This window comes from Cavia porcellus, unplaced genomic scaffold (genome assembly GCF_034190915.1).
Source record: "Cavia porcellus strain 051 isolate PalLab524CR breed Dunkin Hartley unplaced genomic scaffold, mCavPor4.1 scaffold_20, whole genome shotgun sequence".
NCBI lineage: Eukaryota > Metazoa > Chordata > Mammalia > Rodentia > Caviidae > Cavia > Cavia porcellus.
Window position 1 is genome coordinate 5804533 of NW_026947503.1, and position 21137 is coordinate 5825669.

General features: G+C 46.2%; 1 protein-coding gene across 2 annotated transcripts in view; it reads right to left on the minus strand.

Moving 5' to 3' along the window:
• Positions 1-433: 433 nt before the first annotated feature.
• Positions 434-21137, minus strand: part of Tshz1 (teashirt zinc finger homeobox 1) — a 73902-nt gene continuing 53198 nt past the window's right edge. The window contains exons 1-2 of one of the 2 annotated variants that reach the window (XM_063231435.1): positions 13875-14593; positions 434-4948 (exon numbers count right to left, since the gene is read on the minus strand). In XM_063231435.1, coding sequence (XP_063087505.1) covers positions 1749-4948; positions 13875-14127 — 3453 coding nt within the window. In that variant the 5' untranslated portion in view covers positions 14128-14593 and the 3' untranslated portion in view covers positions 434-1748. Of the gene's footprint in view, positions 4949-13874; positions 14594-21137 lie in introns of those variants that run through there. The other variant, XM_005002235.4, reaches the window with a different exon arrangement.

Here is a 21137-nt window from a genome sequence, read left to right on the forward strand (position 1 = left end):
TGTTCATTTAAAAAACACAGAAATGAGACTTTACTCTCTCCTCAGCAATACGGAACAAATTCCAAGCTCACTGGGGCCTGTGCTGCTGGAACAAGACCGCCACGTCAGGGTCCCAGGTGTACACAAAGGTTAATCATAAGTGTTTCTAAACAGTGCAAAAGGGTTCTTTGAAGGAAGCACTGGCGCCCATCTAGGTCTGTCAAACAGCCATTCCTTAATGGTTAAGCTCGGTAATCCCTGGCACTCACTGGAGGTAAAAAATTTAATTATCACTTTAAAAAGTGGAAAACTTATCATCTGAATGAAGCATGTCAGCACACAAATCATGAAATGATGATTCTGAATAGAATTTTTGTTGGTTGATTGCATAAGCAATGCCTCTTGTTGCTTGAATAACATCTCAAAGGCAAAATAATGATGACATGACAATCCGTGCAAATCAAGAACTGCATGTGGGTTTATTTTACATTTGAGAAAACAGTGGATTTAATTGTGTGAACCAAAATGTACTGTACAATATTAATGACAGAACATCAAAATGTATAATTAATAGTGCATTGCTCGCTGTTTTTATTTATTTAGTTTGTCTGATAGTTCCTCTGAGTACATGCATCTGGGAAGATGCAGGTGCCAGTAAAATTTCTCTATTTAAATCAAGCTGCAGGAACTAAATTTTATTCAAAAATCGTGGTTTTACATTATATACACAGAAATTTAATATAAAATGACAATATAAAAAGTTAAAAGAGAAAGCATACAGCCAGAAGGTACAAAGAAAGTTGAATAGATTAAAATGATATGATATGTAACATACAGGAGTTTTTAAGCTGATTCTGGCAATTTACAAGGGAAGGACTCCAACATTTGCCCCTTTCTGTTTCTGTGTTTCATTTACCAATGCAGCACGCTATAGAAAGATCAGCTTATACCAAAGCTTACATTTGTAAATAACTATAAATTGCAGTATTTTACAGGAAAAAAAGAAATAGCATTTTTACACATTTTTAAATAATAGCTTGCATACTTTTTTGCCAAAAGTGGCATTTTTCAGCATCCAGAGGGTTTGGGCATAGTGGTGACTGGGGTATTTGTTGCTGTTGTTGGTGCCGATATGTTTTTTGTTTTATTTTAAACATGTGAAGTTGTGGCTTGCTAACCCCTTCTTTCTGTCTTTCAACAGTTACATGCACGTTTTCCTCACAAACCAGTCTTGCATATAAAAGCTCATTTTTTAATTATTAAATAAGTTTTGTGTCTGACACAGCTTTTGATCTGAATGAAATGCCTTTAAGCTTTTTTTTTTTCCTTTTGAGTGAAAGGCACAGAGATGTGATTATAGTCCTCAAAGGGTTAAATTGGACACTACCAGGTTCTATGACCTTTATTATCATGGCAACTTCATAATTTTAGGATGTCTTTTTACCGTTGTTATTTGTATCTCTCTTTACCGCTAAATAATGTCTCTGAGAAGTGTGCCCCACTATTTCATACAAAAGATAGCTTAACATCAAGAACAGATGTTGAAAATAAAGGTCAGACTTTGACTCACGGAAAAAAAGAAAAATAACATGCACAGATCAGACAAAGAGCATATAAATATAGCTACAAAATATGTGTAAGAAAAACCAAGGTCCAGATAGGCAGTCCAGCAACAAAGGAAAGACTGATTTCAGCGGCTCAGGCCAGGCCTAGTGCAGTACCACGAGGACGTTAGTGCAATGTCCAGCGATCACTTGCATATCTGGACACTACTGTTTCTCCAGCTCGGTCACGTAGATCAGGTGGTCCTCCGGCGACTTGCCGTGTGTCTTACTAAGGTGCAGTTTCACTGCGTGCTTGCTCGCAAAGGTCCGGTTGCAGAGCTTACACTGGAATGTGGAGCCCACGTCTTCCTCTGCAGCCCCCAGTGGGCCCAAGGTCTTGCTCACGAGGACTTTGGAGACGCTCTGCTGCTCTTGAATCTGACTGAGTGGCAGCTTGGAGAGGTCCTTCAGGCTGAAGCCCAAGTGTGTCTCCAGATGGCTGATGTACGTGGAAGCAGTTCGGAACTGAGAGGCACAATCGTTGCAAAAGAAAACAGGATGCCCTGTGTCGAGGTTCTTGAGGAATTTTGTTCCCCCTGTCCTTCGCAGCTGGTACTTCACATTGGCCAGCCAGTGGCTGATGGTGGTCATGGAGAGGCCCGTGAACTTGGAGATGTGCACGCGCTCCTGAGGGCCCAGGTCCGACATGATGTACTTGCCCTCCGCTGTCTCCCGCAAACTCGAGGCAAACTGGGCCTGCAGGATGAGCAGGTGCTGTGGGTTCCAGTTGGACTGGCGCCCCTTCCTCTTGTGGACAGGTGACAGCTCGTCCAGAGCCTCCTCAAAGCTGCTCCCGTCCGCGTCAGACTTCTCAGACACCGTAGAGGGTGTGGAGGACTTGGGGGTCAGGCGCCCCGTGAGGTTCTTTACCATGTCTGAGATATCCATGAGGGCACTCTCTCGAAGAGGAGACGACACGGAGTCGGCCATGCCGGAGACCAAGGGCTTACTCTTGGACTTGGTCAGGTCGATGGGCTGGTCACTGTTTTCGTAGTAGTAGCGGTCGATGGCGTCAGCCTGCTTCCTTGGCGTGCTGGAGTGCAAGGGCTTGTCCAGCATGCTGTTGCTGATTTTGTACAGCATTGCCAGTGGGTCCAGAGAGGGGCTCACAGGCTTTGACACTTTGCCCAGGTGGGTGTTCATGATGGACTGCAAAGCACTCAGCGGGTTGATGAAGGAAGGTTCTGGAGAGTGGTCTGTGATGATCCCCAAGTTGTTACAGCCATTGGTGACCTTGGCTTTGAGAGGTTCTGTGCCGTTTGGGGTGTGAGCATCCACTGGACCCTCCTTTTTGGCCCTCCCGGTGTCAGCTTCGGGCCCCTTCTTCTGTTGCTTGCTGCCCACTTCCTCTGACTTAGGAAAATCTTTATTCTCCTTTGCCACAGGGGACACTGCTTTAACGGGGGAGCTCTTCTCTCTCTCTGCAGGCTTCTCCTCCTTCTTGATGCTGACCTTGCCGGTGACCTTCTCCACCAGCTCCTCCATGGCGGACACGTTGCTCTTGTGCAGTGGGGGTGTGAGGCTCCCCGGAGAGTGCAGCAGGGCATTGTGCTCTGTGGCAGACAGCGACTTCACGCTGCTGGCGTAGGACGGCTGCACCTGTACACTCTGCACGGCAGCCTGTAGCGGCTTGACAGTGCCTGGCAACTGGTAGGCTGCATGGATGCTGGGGTAGCCGCCCCAGGAAGGTGCTCCATTCTGCGCTTTGCTGATGGCTGTGGACACGGTGTTCTCCAGGGACTTCAGAATGTCCACGCCCCCCTTGGGGCTGTCGTCCAGGTCCTCCTCACGCAAGTACTGGTAAAGGGTAGTGGGCTCGAACTTCTCAGCAGCGTCGTCACTCTCCTCCTTGATCTTCTTGTCCACGTCACCCACTACCACCGCTGGTGCCTTCTCCTTCTCGGGCTCTTTCTTTTCTTCAGAGGCCGTGGAGCCGGCGGGAGAATCTGGCTGTTTCTTGATGCTGGATGCCGGCAGCCGGGTATGGGTGGTAGGGGGCAGGGGTATGGACTGGATCTTCTCTTCCACCACAGGGTCCAGAACCAGCTGCTTCCCTTTCTTGGAAGCGGAGGTGGTCACCTTCAAGAAGTGGCCAGTAACCATCATGTGGGCCGTAAGCTGCTGCAGGGTGTCATGGGAGCTGCCACACTCCATGCACTTGAGGATCTGTGCCTTGCGGGCCTCAAACTGCCACGTGTAACTAGCACCATTCTGGTAGCCATAGCGATTATTCGGCGTGACATATGGGTTTGCGGTTTTCTGGTCCTTGGCTGACTCGCTCAGCATGACCTCTGAGGCCATGCCTGCTGGCTCTGGGGAGCAAGGGGACGCCAGATCCTGAAGCGCTCGCTTTTTGGTAGAAGGGACCAGTTTGGTGATGGCTGGCACTGGCTCCTTCAGAGGCACTTTCTGGTAATGCTTTGTTTTGATCATGTGGACGCTGAGGTCTTGCAAGGACTCAAAGGAGTGTCCACAGTACATGCACTTCAGCACCTTCTGCGCATCTTCTTTGCCCTCCATCTCCATCAGGGAGCGCTTCCTGGGCTTGGACCAGCGCTTGGTCTTCTCGGAGTCCTTATCCCTGTTGTCATCACGGTAGTGGCCTGTCTCATTCATGTGCACCGTGAGCTCCACCAGTGTGTCATAGGCAGCGCTGCAATCTTTGCACCGAAACTTGCTAGCACCGGTAAACACGGAGCCATACAGTTTGTTGTTCTGTCGATAGAGCTGCACGGTGCTGAACAGGCTGGGCTCGGGGAGCAGCCCGTAGGACGAGGTCTGCTGCAGCGTCTTGGCCAGGGCGGCCTGGTGCCAGTCATACCCGGAGCTGCTGCTGTTACTGGTGGTGCTGCTGTGGCTGGTGCTGGTGCTGCAGCTGGTGCTGGCTGTGCTTGCCGTGGTACTGGCGGTACTGGTGACAGCGGTGGGGGTGGGGGTGGGGACGGAACTCTCCTTCTGGCCAACATCACTGTTGCTGGTGGTCGAACTGGACTTCTTCAAATCCAAAGCTAAGCTAGACCAGCAGGACTCCGAGAACAAGTTCGCATACACAGCTTTGATTTGTGCCAAGCTGTCCTGGGGGTAGGAGATGCCGTCTGGACACTGTGGCTCCTCTTTCTCTTCTCTGGAAGAAGAGCTTTTGAAATGGGCTAGCTGATCGCTGTGTTCACTAAAGGGCGAGCCGTAGCCAGCCTCCTGGTTGGTCGCAGTGCTGATAGGGGAGTTCTGATAGCTCTGGGCCTCTTTGATCTCTGGCTCCTCATCGCACACAAACTCGCTCTCCTGAGCGTCCAAAGACACCCCAGCATCCACTACATGCTCCTCATCTATTTCCGCTGCCTTCAGTTCTTCTTCAGGAACATAAGCTAAGAGAGAAAAATGAAATAGAGTTAGGAGGAATAAATCATCTTCAAGGACACAGCCTCCCCCATAGTTAGGTGATCTTTAAAAAGATGTTTTTCAGCCAGGCTCCTGGGCTACAAGGCCACCCCGAATCTGCCTGCTTTGCTGCTGTACAGCAGAAGGCCATTTCACAAAGCCCTTCCCTGAGTGAAAGCTTCCCTAAAAGGGGGCCTGAGCCAAGGAGCAACTTCTCCCCAGTTTGGCAGAAAGGAGTGGGGCGGGGAGGGCCACGACCTGACACATGCCCAAGGGACCGCTCCGACAGGCTGTTCCTCCCGTGACATGAGAGTCCCTCAGGACTTCTGTGTAGCAAATATTTGGAATCATCCATCATAGAAGGCCTGGTTGTCAAATTTTAAGGGAAGATATTATCTAACAGGAAATATTATATATTTTCCATAAATAAAACCACTCCTTGATGGCAAGCAATAAACATACTCTGATTTTCACTAAAACAAAGGCAGCACAGGATCACTAGTGTCCTGCCAGGTCACAGCAGAGTGTCACCTGCCCAGAGTTGCCAGACAGGTAACCACTACTGTCCACCAAAGTGCAATGCAGTATCATATACCACAGCCAAAAGAGGGCAATGGGCCGGTGCCTAGCGATGGATGAATGGATGAACAAAGCATGATGCACCCACACAATGAAATGGCATCAGCCTTCAAGAAAAGGAAATACTGACATCTGCTACAACCTGGATCAACCTGGAGAACACTGTGCTAAGCAAGCAGGTCAGTTACAAAAGGCCAACTGCTGTAACTCACCGAATGTGCGGTTCTTATAGTAGTCAAGTTCAGAGAAAGGCAATGGGGACTGACAGGTCTTTGGGAGGAGGGAAGAGAGAATCATGTTTCATGACTATCGTTTCAGTTTTGCAAGATGGCCGAAGCTCTGGAGTTGGGGATGGCTACACAACAATGTCAGTGTTCTTGACACCACTGAACTGTGACACTTGAAAAAGATTAAAATGCTAACTTTTATGTTATGAACATTTTATCAAAATAATTTTTAATTATAAAAGACGATGGTGTATAGCCCACTGACCTACTACAGGCCTACAACTGCCCAGCACAGTGACTTTCTGGGCTGAAAGTAGCCTTTCCCAGGGCACTTATAGTCTAGCCTATCAACAATTGTCCTGTGATGAGAGAGGTGGAAGGCATACAGAACGTTAGACAAAACCTTAATTTTTTTGTTTGTTTTTTGAGACAGAGTCTCACTATGCAGTGCAGACTGGCCTTGAGCTCACTTTGTAGCTCGGGTTGGTTTCAAACTCCTAACAATCCTCTTGTCTCAGCCTCCTGAGTGCTGGGATTATAGGCGGGTACCACCACGCTCAGCAAAACCTTAATTTTTATTGCAGGTCATTTCATATCCTTTGTATATCCAAGTGTGACACATCTTGCTAATACCCAAGGAGAAGTTGCTGCATGCACACTTTCTAAATTTATTTAGCCAATGTTTTTCTTCCCCTTTTTCTTCTCCATCATCATCATGATCATCATTTTAAAGAGAACAACAAACTAAACTAATAATGTTCTACTGGGAAATTTAGGGTTAAGGTATTTTCCAGAAAGCCCCTATTAAAATGCACTGATATGACTTGAGAGGGGTGTCTCATTAAATATAATCATTCATTATCACATTATCAGAGCCAGATCTTAAGGGAGCATAGCAAAGAACACAGCATTTTCAGCTAAGGTGACAAAAGGGACAGAAAACATCATGTTGCCCCAAAGGAGGATGCCGGGGGCAGGCAGGAGCACTAGCAGGTGTATGAATCCACAAATGAAGGGTTCTGGGGTCCAGAGAAGCAAGCACACATATGATTACTCATGTGCATACAGGCACACACATGCACACATACATGTACATGTTTACATAGAGAGACAACTGAATTGTCATACAGTGAGTCTAGCAGCTTGGGCTCTTCAGAATGTCTGCATATACTACGCTCCTTTGTAGCATGGCCTAATCAACCCCACCTCTGCATGAAAGCACACAGCCACAAGACACACACATGCGTGTATGCACAGCAGAACATGCAGCAACAGTCCACGAACAAACCAAGGGATTGCAGTTCTGTTAATACTGCACCACTAGCATGAGAAATAATCATGCAAGACCTCAGGCTTTCACTATAGGCACCAACATCTGAGCTTGCTTTAGATGATTCTGCTGTTCCCCTGTAAGGTATAATCCTCACAAAATTCAAAAATGATTGCCAAATTCATTTACTTTTTCATTTCTCTCATAATGATTAAAGGTATAGGATGGTCCTATTCTGAGGCACAGGCCCTCAGCCCAGGACCCCCTGTTGAGGACCACTGCTTAGATTTATCCACTTAAAGGAGTCTGCCCTGAGCCACGCTGGGTGGGCCCTGGACCTCCTCTCTATGTGCTTAAAAACAAGGAAGGCCACAGGATTCCTAAAGAGGACTGAGTTTGTGTGAGGATCGATGGTGCCCAGGGCCTATCTTGTGGGCAGTCTTTCGAGGGGCAGATGCCAGTAGCAGTTTCAGGCAGGTCCCTATATCAGGACCATCTATGAGAAGCTGCATTATGGATTCAGTCCAATCATCCTTGGGAATAGAGGTTCCATCCCTAGCAAGTAATTGAAAGGAAACATTCCATCTGGACCAGCTTAGCCCTGACAAGGAAGAGCCATCCCTGTGCGCCCTCTCCCACACATCCCACCAGTCTCACAGCAGATAGGCTGCTTCCTTGGACTCAACGCATGCCATGGGCTCTAAGGCAGGCAACCCGGCAGAGTGTGCTGAACGATGCAGAGACTCTTCACCCACAAGAAACGCAACCCAAGACTCCCAGCAGACACCGAAGCCTGAAAAGAGTATCCAATCCTGTATCTATTGTTTTTGCCATATATATATATATATATATATATATACTTGGGATGGAATTTAATTTATAAATTAGGCACAGCAAAAGATTAACAACAGTAAATGATATGCAATAATATAGTAAAATACTTTATTACATTGAGTAAAATAATAGCTACTGAACACAAGCACTGTGATACCACAATTGCTTATCTGACACCTGAGCCAGCTACTGAGTGACCAGCAGGAGGGCTCGATATACAGTGTGGATACACAGGACCTAGGGTCAATTCATATCTCATGGTAGACAGAGCAGACAGTATGAGGTTTTATCACACTGGCCTGGACCTCTCCAGCTCCTCAAAGATGCCTGTGAGGACCCTGTTGTTTCCAAAAGCACTTGTGTCTGGTGTATTGAGGATTCTGACTCTTCCAAAATGAGCATGTGGTGACATGGTGCCCCCCATCACTCCAGAGTCAGCCAGGACAACCAGAACAAGCCCCTGCTGCCCTCCCAGAACTTTGCCCCACTGCAGAACACCTCCACTCAGTTGTTGCAGAATCAGCCCCAACCAGGGCCATCAAGGCAGCCCTGAGGCTGTACCTCCCATGTCCTCTAGCCAGCTCTGCTCCTGGCCATCTGGGGCCTCAAGGCCTCTTCCAGCTGTGGCAAGAGCCTTTGGCTGACCGCCTCCTATTTGCCCCCAGTGTTCCTCCAAACTGCCCCAGCCTTTCTCTAAGCTTCTCTGAGTTCAAAGTCTCATTACAGCCCCTGTCCTAGGTGGGGCACACAAACCTCCACGTTGGCACTCTCCACTGTGTCAGGCCTCTGTCTCCCAGAGCCTCCTGTCTATGTGCCACGGGCAGCCCACCTCCCTGGGTTCTGGACAGTACCCCTTCTCTACCCACTGAAAACCACCCACCCTTGAAGGGGCACTCAGACACCTGCATGACACCTCTGAGTCCCTGCACAGAGCTCACTCACCTCTCCCTGCAGGATTAGGAGTCTCTCCTCACTGTCCCACTGGGAGCTCTCCCACTTGGTGGGGGCACATGACACAACTGGGCTGGACAGCTTTTTTTTTTTTTAATAAACTTTTTATTGAGGTAAACTGACAAAACCATATATATTTAAGGTGTGGCATGCTGTATGAAATGATTATTCTAATCAAGCCAATTAACGCAGTCATCATCTCACATTCCTATAGCAATGCTTGATTTCCTCACTTACAAATACTCCCTAATACCACAAGTCAAAAAGGGCTAGGCACTTTCACCTCATTGCCTCACTGAACCCTCCCAGCACAGCCCTTTAAGGTAAAGATCACCAAAATGCCTCTTTTGCAGAAGAAAAACCTGAGCTCAAAGAGGTTCACCAATTTCCTTACATTATATGGAAAACAAATGATGGAAACATGAACCTGACCTCTGGTTCAAGTACTCTCCTCCCCGCACCAATGGTGCCAAGTTATTTTCCTTGGTCTCCTCAGCATCTAAATGCCAGGCAGGGCATGGAGGAATAAATGAACGAATGGTCAGAAGTAATTGTGTAGTAATGTTCAGAAGACCTGCTATACACCAGATGCAGTATCATAAACAAGATTCCCAAATTTAAAAAAATTAAAGGAGATAAATTTCACTATTTGTTTCTCTATGACCAAATAATTTTATTTTTTGAAGTGTAGTCTAAAAAGATACTATGAAATGTAGAAAAAACTTTATAAATAAAGATGTCTCTTACAGTATCATGCCACATAAAACTGGCCACAACCTACATCCTCAACACTAATGGATAAAGGAGTCAGAGCTCATTCCTAAGAGGTGTATCTTTCAAACCTGAAGAAGTATGTTTGACTGACACAAAGTCATGAAATGAAAAGGGCAGGAGGCCAAATCATGGACAGTGCAACAGAAGATCCTTTTCGGAGAAGGCTAACAGTTGTTCCTTCTAGATAATAAATACATGCGATATTGTTGAGCTCAGTGGCTCTTGACAAATATCTGTAGTTTCAAAACCTTCCTTAACGTTTTCATTTCAACCAACATGGATTAGCCACCGTACAGTAATTTCTGGAATAAACCAGCAGATGCAAACCCTCTCTAAGCACCCACCAGCAGAGACACTGGCAGGAATCTGAGAACACAGAGAATGGTGTGGCCAGCTGAGCAGGAATACCAGTAACAATGTCTTGTTACTTTTACCTCATCATCATCATCATCATCATCATCATCATCATCTTAATGTTGACTGGTCAAGAGGCTGGAACAAGCAGAGAGGCAGACAGAGCTGGCCGTGAGCATCTGTGGGCCCTCCCCTGTGTGCCCAGCATTTCCTTTCTGTCGTCCTCCAAGTCCCAACACACTGGCTGCCTCCCCAGCCCTCCTCCTCAGTCCCAAGTCCCCAGCCCCTCTAAGTGTCCTCTGGGGAGGCCACAGACCAGCGAGTGGTCGAGACCTTTCCAGAGCGGTCACCATGCTGCCTTTAACCATCATGGCTGTTTGCTTTTCCTCCCTCTAACCTTCCAGCATGTCTACCCTCATCATACACTCCTGCAGTTTACTTAGTCCTGGTGATTTTCTAATCTTCATCTATTTTATCATTGCACCATCCTGGCTGGCCAGTGTTTAGGGTGGAGAACTGAAGATTGAGCTCATCACCCGCACACTGACTACTTCTGAACCTTTTCATGTAGACACAGGGTTTCCAACTCAGGATGAACTCAAAGCTTATGACTGTCCTGTCTCAGTCTCCCAGAGTGCTGTAGCACCATTCCCAGATATCTATTTTTAATTAGGATTTTCACTTTAATCTATTAAGACATGTAGTAGCACAAAGCTCTTACAGCCCGGCTGAGGCATGCTGTTCTCCCCCAGATCACTGGCTACCTGTTCCCCACCTGTTCCTGAAGCCACCTTCTGACCTAAGCAGCTTCCCATCCACCCTCCCCTTGGCTGTCTGTGGACACCTCTCCACCCAGTTTTTTGCTGCCCCTTGAGCCAAAGGACTGGTCAAGGCAGTCTTTCATGCACTGAGGTTACCCTGACCATAGAAGGGTGCAAGAGTGGACAGCCATGGCCTTTGCTGGGTGTGTGGGGTGCCAATGCCCCAGAGAGAGAGAGAGAGGCAGAAGAGAACCCCACAGAATGCCCCAGCACCAACTCTGCAAGTGCCTTTCTGCCTCACCTTACTCCTGCCGCAGCCTTCTACTCCATGATCCTTCCAGGAGGCCCTAGTAATAATAACGGCCATAGAACAGCAGCACAAGGCCCAGCGCGGCTCCCAGCACAACCCTCTGCCCGCACCTCACCTCCTCCCCGATGTCTGCCACACCCCGCAGGGTGGAGGCCCTGCGCAGGCTCAGCCAGGAGGAGGCCGCACTGGGCTTCCCAGCTGCAGACGCTGCTTCGACCTCGCCTTCTGAAGAAGCGTGCTGAGCTCCATGTTCTGCCCTCAGGCCCACCCGTGAGGGCTCCGCTTCTTCCAGAAGCGGCTGACAGACCAAGTCACTGGATCCCAGTGCCAGAACCCCTCAGAAAGATCTAAAACTTGCTAAGTTTCACTGTAATAGTTCAGGGCCCTGGAAAAATAAGCAGGATGGTGACCCAGGACAAAGGCTCTAAGGGTCCCAGCCCAGACCCACCCCTGTCACACAGCTCACTCAGCAATCTGGGTCAGGAGAGATGTGGCAGCCTGGACACTGGGCCAGAGGAACAGAGGGAGAGAGAGGTTCACTTGTCTAACCAAGACCTGTACTAAGGTGTGATGTGAGGAAAAGAAAAGAAGATGACGACCAGAGATCTGGAGACTCAGCTACCTGTGCACAGGGTGAGCCAACACATGCACTCTCTCCTCAGGACCTTCGTTTCCCCAGCAGTGTGATCACAGCAAAGAAAGATGTCACTGGGGGCTGTAAGAAGTATTCAGGGAATGACAGAATATCGTCATCATTAAGCCCAGTCCTGTGCTTATCTGTTGCTGTGGCTTGTGTGTTCGTGTTGGCGAGTTCTATGTGAAAACTCAATCACCAGGGTGAGGGCGCTGAGAGGTGGGACTTCTGGGAGGCAATAAGGTCACAAGGCTGACACCCTTGTGGGTGGGACCGGTGCTCTTATTTTGGAGATGCTCCTGAGAGCCGCCTGGCTCTGTCCCGTGGAGGACACAGCCAGAAGAGGTCTTCTGTGAATCCAGAAGCAGCCCTCAGCAGACACCAGATGTAGCACTTCTGTCCCCCAGACTTTGAAAAAAAAATTTCTGTTGTCAACAGATCAGTTTACAGCAGCCCTCAGACAGAGACACCTACTGCCCCACACCATGTCCTGCAGACACACAGGATGTGCACCCCGATGTCCTGTGTGGGTGCTGCTGTGGACGGCGCCCCTACTTCACCTCATGACCCTTGAGTCACTGCATACACCATTAAAGGGAGCAACAGGGACAAAATGACAGTCGCCCCGTCCTGACGCAGGGTGGCCCACTGTTGGCCATCCGTGTGTATGCAGCGTGCAGACAGTAGATTATCCGGACCCTTTTCCTTGCCCTCTGCCTGCTGTCTCCTTACAGTGGCCTTGCTGACTCTGAGAACATCTGCCGAGAGGCAGAGGAAGGAAGGCAGCTGGGAGGCCCACAGCAGGCCACACCACTGCTCCCGGGGCCAGATCCCCGCCGCCCGGAGGAAGATGGCGGCACTCTAGTGGCAGGCGGGGTAGGAAATTGGGTTTATCCATGCTTTGCTTTCTTCATTAGCACACATAATTGAGAATTAGCTGTGAAACAGGAAAAGGGATACATAAAAATGACAAATACAAAAGGCAGGTCTTTAGTCTGCTTGCTGACTGCCTTATAGTAAACACAAAACTTTGTTATTGTATTACCACCTGGTGGAACTATATAATCATACCAAATTACATGTTTATCTACATCAAACTATTTTTTAGACTGACAAATGTGATACCTATGAACAGATGGCCATTATATCAAAATACATTTACTCCAAGGGGCCAATTCACAAAGGGGGCCTCACACACACCTCAGTGATGAATGTACAGCTTCAATTCATTGTACAATCTTGCAAAACACCCCTTCTTCCAAATTTATAATTGATCACTTGTAAAGTAACTTCACCTTTGTGGTGGAGAGAGCAGGTGGTTTCGATGAAAGTTAGAATATATCAGGAAATAAAAAATGCAGAGGAAGCAGATATACGCAAAGAGTATTCCTTCCGAGTCAGAAAAGAATACAAAAATGTGAGCAAGACATACATTAATCTACAAACGTAGTTCTGGTTTCTTGTAGGAAGGCTGACACTCTGCCAAGCAAAGCTAAAAGGCCACTTCTGCTCTGATGTGATAGGGACAAAAAATATTCTAGCACTTGGTGAATTTTAGTTGCCTGGATCCAACATTAATGCACTGGTTTGCTTAAGTATGTGGTTTACAAAATACTATTTCTTTAGTTAAGCCCATAGAAGCCATTTTTTAAGAATTGCAGGATCTGTAAATAAATGACCTATTTTTTTCCTGATCCCAATTTTAATCAGGAATGCATCAGAAACTTCCCTAAAATGAGTACAATCTCTTCTTTCTCTCCCTTCCCAAGAATTCAATTTCAAATTATGTAAGAAATATAAAACCTCATTTTAAGACCCTTCCTACTCTCCCTACAAGCATATCAGATATTAATCTTTTGTCTGGAGTCAGGTGCATGTGATAACAACTAAGATAATCCAACCTGGGGCAAAAGCTGTGAGAAAAGAATGCAAAACTTACCTGATTTTCAATGATGTCAGGAGTAAAAGAAGAGGAAAAGGTATCTGAAAATCTTTAAAAGAGAATTTAGAGTGAAGGCAGGACAGAAAGCGAACGGCTCTCGTGGGCACGGAATGACAGAACCCAGCGGTGTGTGCTGCCTCTGTGTGTACACCGACTTACAGTGGACACTTCTTGCTCCACACACCAGGCTAGTACCCCAGCTGCACATGCCCAACACCAAGCCCCAGAAAATGGCACATTCTCAGTCACTACCCCACGTAGGGAAAGATTCACCCACCCTGGGGCGATGTGGGAAGTCTGGGTGTCCGCACCCAGTATGAGCAGGTGAGACCCAACGCACTGGCCTGCAGCCTGGCGTCAAAAGACCACCCGAGTCTCAGTAACTTATCAACAGGTGGATCCCCGATGGAAGACATTCCGCGCTGCAGGTGAAACGCATACAGCACCTGTCTCTTCAGCAGAAATGGATGTAAGGAAACAGGACTCAGAGCTAGTGCCCATTCGTTCCGTCCAAGTTCTTGGCAAGGCATCACAAGGAGTCAACCACCAATGCTACAAGACCCGCCACTGCCTAGTGATGGTGGCCTTGGCTGCACTGCGTTTGCTGCTCCCTGCCCAACTTCAGGACCACGCTGACTTCTAAAATGTGAAGTTCTACAAGGCCAGGTTAGGGTCTTAGAACATGTGACTGAAGGACAAGGGAAGGAAGGATTTTTCAGAGTTTCTGAAGTCCACACGGGGCTTTTGTCTTAGAAATGAGTCTCCATTTTAAAATCAAGCAATTCATTCTCATAAACACATGGGAGAAAGATGATGAATGGGACGGGAAGTCCTGGAAATGTCAAATGGGGGATGAGAAGGTAAGTGCCAGGGACACGCACAAGGTATCGGTTAAAGAGCAAAGTCTGGTGCCGAGCCAGAGGGCTTTTTAGATTGGAATATGCTATGGTCACATCCACATCATTCCCAAGGCCAGCAAGGTGCACACACTGCCCATGTTGTTTCTGGACTCAACTGGAAACCAATGTAAGTTCACAGCACAGGCTTGCCTTAAAACCCTTTGAAAGGAAAGTTTGTGCTCCATTGCAATGACAGGAGCATTTAATTTTTATCAGTATAACTGGGCTTATACTGATAAAAATACACCGTTATCAGTAAATTCTCATAATTACCTCCCAAAATGCTTTTTTAAAAGAATTTTTTTTTTTTTTTTTTTTTAACTTCGAGAGACAAATAGACAAACAAAACCTTACAAGTTTGGCTAGGGTGATTATGTATGATGGTCTTTTGTTTTCATCGCATGCTATAGTTTTCCAAAAATCTTTGTTTTCATTAGGAGCTAGAATTTTCTAAAAATCTAAAATTCTTAGGGATACAAATGTACCATAATATATTTATAGCATTGTAGAAATTTTTATTTCTAGAGCTAACACTACAAGAACAAGTACTTCACAAGGTAAAGTAATACAGTTTTTCAGCCCAAAATATGTTTAAGAGAAAGGCTGTTGAATCACAAAAAACACAGTGGGCACGGCAGCCTTTTCTCCAGGAAAACCCTCGCCCTCCAGGCCACCAACACACCTGTACTGCCGCCACTGCCAGTACAGGAACCAGATGAATGAGCAACCGTAGAAATGGTACCTGCAGCGTAAAATTCCCCTTTATAATTACTTATAGAAAAAGATGATGTTCCCCCCGCGTCAAATAAAACAAAGGCTCCAAATCATCATTTCTGCTATTTCTTTCTGTGTTAAAACAGCTATGCCACCACTCACCTGCCCTTCCTGCGCCTAATGCTGAGATGATGCAGACTGTGGCAGTGTGAACACATTCACTATGTCCTGTTATCGGTGTGGGGATGCACAGAGCTGCCACGCAGTCAATGAGGAAACTTCTGAACAAGTAAGCGCCCACAGCATGCCAAGGGGCTACCAGGTTTCACATGCATACATGTGTGTACAGGCCTAAGTATGTGTATGTATGTGCATATATGTGTATGCACACAACATGTGTGCATGCATGTGTACTGGGGCATTGTGTGGATATGTGTGTGAATAAAACATTTAAAAATATGTATGCCCTATCATTTCCGAAATGAAAATGGGACAAGTGGATCTTATGGTTAGACTTCATTTTTTATATTAAATCTTGTTAATATTTTTGTCATAAAATGTGCCTCTGGATGTCAATGTGTCCATAAAAATGTGCAGTCATACCAAGCAATGTGAAATTCTGTGCATCTTAATGAACATGGACATAAAGTAATGTATACAGCCCCAGAGCTCAGTGTGACATCAACCATGTGTGCCCTCACAGTTTACTATGTAAATACATACATTCACCTGAAAAAAGTATTTTCAGCTCAAAATCTAACTATATAATAAGGTGCAAACATCATATCTTCAAAAAATTAGATAAATCAGTATTTCTCAAGTCACAGCCTGACATTGTTTAAAACATCTTTGTTGCTTTAAAGAAAACAAGACTAGCTCTTGTCAACAGTCATTTTAAGGATGGTGAGAAGTGACAGCTGTATTTGCTTTTTAATGGCTAAATGTAGTAAACTTCCAAATTCCCTCGAGTCTTAACACTGGCTCTGAGCAATTAGGGTTGTATTCCCCCTGAACCTGCATCTTAATGTGCACCCCAATTATGCACAAGAAAAATGCTTCTCTGAACCACCTTGTTTTGTATTCCACAGCAGGTGAACGCTCCCAGAATCCTGCCTCATCGGCACCATTGTTCCTCAGGTAGATGAACAAAAGTGTGGGTGCTTTGCTAAGGAGCTGAAGCAACGATAAGAAAGGCTTCTCCAAATACGCTACGCTTTCTAACAGTCAGCATTGAGTCTCTCCCAAAAAACTGAGCAGGTACCAAGCTGGGTACTCCAAATACCCACCAACACGATGGGGTGCCACATACCTGTATCTGCTCCCACTGATAGCCAGATGCTGGGTGGAAAGGCAAAGATTTGTCCTTTCAATAAAAGACTTTTTGCCTTGTCCCAAAATCTGGATATTTGAAATCACTCATCTATCGGCATTTAATATAAGTTAGCTGACTATACATTTCTGTTTTTAACACATGCAGAAATCAAGTAATGTAGTCTAGAGAAGAGAAACGTAGTGAGACTTGAAAGCACATGTGAGCACAGCATTTTAGTAGGAAAGCACAGTGAACAGTCCTCATTCTCATACTTGAGTTTACAAGGCCACAGGACACCTGGCACCACTGAAAACCCCCCTTGCTAGCAGACCTGCTGTTTGCTCCGCAAATACAGTCATGTGTTTAAGGTATACAGTGACAAAGAATTAAGTCCCGATTTAGAAATCTTTTTAAATAGCACTAGCAATTCGCATCAAATGGCTCTTCTCACATGAGCAACTTCAGGAAGTGACTTTGTGGGCACAGAGAAGGCCATTCCAAGAGTGAATTATTTATAACTATAAGGAAATGAGGAGCCTGCAAGTCCCCCTTCCTCCCTTTATGTCTTAAGCCAAGGTCCTCAGCAATGAATCTCGCCGTTCGTTGCTCGCCTTTCCAGCTGGAGAAAACTCTTGCAGGCAGCCCATTAGAGGAATCCACAGACCCCAGCCCCTCACTGTCTCCTTCCCTCCCGGCCTTGCCTAGAATAAAAAGAGCACTTTATTAGCAAAGGTCTGCCAGGGAGACCAAGACGTGGCTCAGTTCTGCAGCAATTCCCTGGCTCTCAGACTCACTTGCTCTGTCTCTTCCATCTGATAAACTATACGTCCCAGCATTCTCATTAGGCTCCCATCACCAAAGGGAGTAGAGATGAATCTGTCTATGCCCCTCCCCTCTCTGTTCTGTCGAAATGATTTCATTGAAATGTTCATTTTCATCCCTGCTGGCAACATTAGAAAGGAAGTATTTAACCTGTTTCCATTACTTATACAAATTGCCATTATGGGGTAGGACAGATGTTAGAATCACGCCACATAACTAACTTCCATACATTTTTTACAGGAAGCGGGAGAAGAAGGAAGGCGGCTGGATCACATTATCTAGGCTCAATAATGTTCTCTCCACTACCAGATTCATTAACTTTGCACATCAGCGTTGCACTTTCTTTCTTCCTGAAAATTCCCAGGCTGGTTGGACTCATTTAATTTGGAGGGAGAAACCTTTGTCAGTGATAATGTTTTGATCAGGTGCGTTGGGAGAGCAAGGAGGGGGAGGAGGGGGAGGGAGGGAGGGAGGGGCAAGAAGAAAAGACAGGGAGAAGAGGAAACCACCTTGTCGAAAATGTTCCCTTCCCAACATGAATGATGAAAGGGAAGTCAGCTGGAGCCGCTGGTACTCAAAGATGGCTGTCACTTCAGATAGGCACGGGCACAACTCACCTAGACAGGTGACACTTTGGTGGTGCAAAATCCTGCTGCATTATTGAGCACACCGGGAAGGGGCTCAGGAAGACTGCAGGCCCAGGATGCCTAGGGCACCAGGGAAGTGAATTCGGCAGGTGAATGGATTTCGCTCTTCATTTGCATCCTGGAGTGAAGGAGAGGCAAAGTTTCCTGACGGAAAAGGCAAAGAAGGTGCTAAAGCCCGGAGTCCAGATTCCCGGCTTTCTACACTTTCTCCATCTCTGATAACCAAAGCAGAGGCTGGGACGGTGAGGCCATAATTAGTAACCACTCAAAGCCCATCAACTACTCATTGCACGCATTTTAAAATGCAGCACTAATCCAGTGTGGTCTAAGGACATTTTCCTGTCTGATTCCTTCTACATCCACCCTGTGAACACTAGACGCTGACCACAGGTAGGATCCTTCAGAGAATGTACACAAATTTGAGACAAAACAAATTCTAGGAAAAGGCTTTAAAATAAAAGATGCAACCGTGCAGCAACAGAAACCAAGTCCATCCCATCCGTTTCCACAAGCCATTGATTGCTTTAGAGACCAGCTAATCCTCAATTCCGTCTCACCTCTCTCTCTCCTCCTCTTCTGCTTTTGGTTCTACCCACGAAACCATTTGGAAAGAAATGCTGAGCATGCTTTAATTGGTAAGTAAAAAGGGAAAAGGGACATTCACTGGTGGAAAGAAGAAAACACAAACTAAGAGAATCTAAACTACACTGCAGGAGTGGGCTCCAAGCAGAAGCTAGCAAAGCAAAATTAGATGTAGAAAAAAAAGGACATTTGATGCCAACGGTTCCCAAATAGCTATAATGCTGCCAGAAACAACAAAAAAGTATGCACAGAAACATATTCACAGTAGAAAGTGTTACAAGCCCAATTTTTATCAGAGGCAACACTGAAATCTAGTCTCCAAAAGGAAGAAAATACATTATCTAGGTGGATAATAATCTACCTAAGGAAAGAGGATTTTTCTCAGTACACAGTGGACCAGTATTACAGTATAATGTTATTTTGAAAGAAGTAATTTATTTGAATAACCATTTAATACTCACAGAATTTCCACTCAACTGGCATAATGGCTTACATAAGAAGGTCACTAAATAACAACAGGCACTATCTGCTAAACCCTTCCTCTGGGCTAGGCACAATCGTAAGCATTCTACATGTATTAATGGGTCAGCCTCATACCAACCTGTAAGGGAACCCTGTTATTACCTTTCCTATTTCTAGATGAGAAAGCTGAGGCACAGAGGCTAAGTGACATGTTCCACATCCGGGAACATTCAGAGTGGTTTTCTCAGATCATCTGCTCCCAAGCCAGGTTCCTGATGCAGCCACACTGCTAGGGCCATCCCTATCAGCAGGGCAAGCGGCCTGAGTTGAACACTGATTCTGCTTGTAAAACTAGGTCTTTGTCAACAGTCAACAAAATGAGCCTTGCACACTTCTGCCCTGAAAGCTGTGGTCGGAGGTATCAGGTCTGACAGGCTGCAGAGAAGGACATCTCCAAGGCTGCCACCTAGGAGCTGCTGCAGAGCCCAGTGGGAGTGCTTCCTCCCGGGCCTGTCAGATACCGGAAGTAGATCAGCAGTCAGCAGGAGCGCAGAAGCTGGGCACCGGTGAGCTCAGTTTGGGAGGAAAAGTTCTAGAGATGCATGATGGTGATGGCTGCCCAAGAAACACTACGAACACTTAAGGTGCACATTCTGAACTCTACTCTTAAACTGATTAAATGACAAGTTTGATGTAATGCATATTTTACATTTTTCCCCCCAAAAAAAGATGGGAGAGCAAAGAAAATCTGTTTACTCCTATAAAAAAAGAGGCCTGAGCAAAAAAAAAAAAAAAAAAAAAAAAAATCTGCATAGAACAAGCTCCCTTTATGCAGTGACCTCTGTTGCAGCCACCCAACAGCTGTCCTGCCACTGAACAGCCTCCAACCCAGCCACTCGGTCAGCCTTCAGGGACCCTCCCACCCTGTGCAGACTCTGTACCCTGGACTTGCTTTATCAGAGAACAGGGAGGTAATCACAATCTGGGAAAGTCCTGCTCCTGGGCCAGGTCTCCTCCAGCATAAAGCAACAACATCTTAATGAACCTTAGACCCTGGCAGCCAACACAGTACTCGGGACAAAGGAAGTGCTTGGTTAGGTAAGTACTGATGGGGAGAGCCAGGGATACAGCTTAATGGCATAAGTGCCTGCCTGGCAAGCACAAGGTCCTAAGTTCAATTCCCGGTACCCACAAAAAAAAAGTACTGATGGGAACAGTAAGTTAAAGAATGAGTGAATACTGATTTAATTTGAAGCAAGGTGATCCAGATAAATAAATGTATGTCTCCTTTTTCATACACATGATATAAACTTCTACGTGGCCCTTGTGATTTAGGAAAGTGAATTTTTCCATACTAGAGCTGGGGGAAAAAAATACTACCTCTGGTATAAAATACTTACTTAAAAATACTTCTAAAAATATATTTCCAATATGCTGGTCACCTACAACCTGTATCAGTTGACAGTCTCACATCATCCATCAAACACAGCTCTTCAAAAGTTCTGACGGTCCTAATGATTTGACTGTGAACAGGATCAACACATCAGCCTGGATCACAAAGGAAGAAAATGGGGTGCAAAAGGAAAAACAACCACTCTGAAATCTTGTCTCAGAAGATCCATCTTTCCTGAGTTGTGCCTCCCGTTAAATCAGTAAGAATATCTGTCAGAGATATCCTGCTATACCATTTGGCTGATGTCAAACCTAAATAAACCAGATCAGAAAACCAGCAAGTGGCAGGAGAGAAATGAACGGGCACAGAGCAGTCTCACTGTAACTCGCATGGTTTGCTCGCTGATTTTTTGGGGAGGGGGGCGGAGGGAAGTCGTGGCAATCACCGCAGTCATTTGCAGTACTAATGTCCAATTCAGCCTCCTTTCATTCCCCTGATTTAGGTGGTCAGAGTGGTCTCGTAACCGACACGGGGAAGCTGTGCTGTTTAGCAGGCTGTTTAATGGGAAACTGGCAGTCTTATTTCTTTTCTAGATTTGGTTTGTCACTAGGTCTCCATTACATGCCACTCAGCTTTGATGTCTTTGGACAGGACTGATCAAAAGATGTCATTTGACCTACACAGCATGGCAGAAACTTGGAGAAGTCTC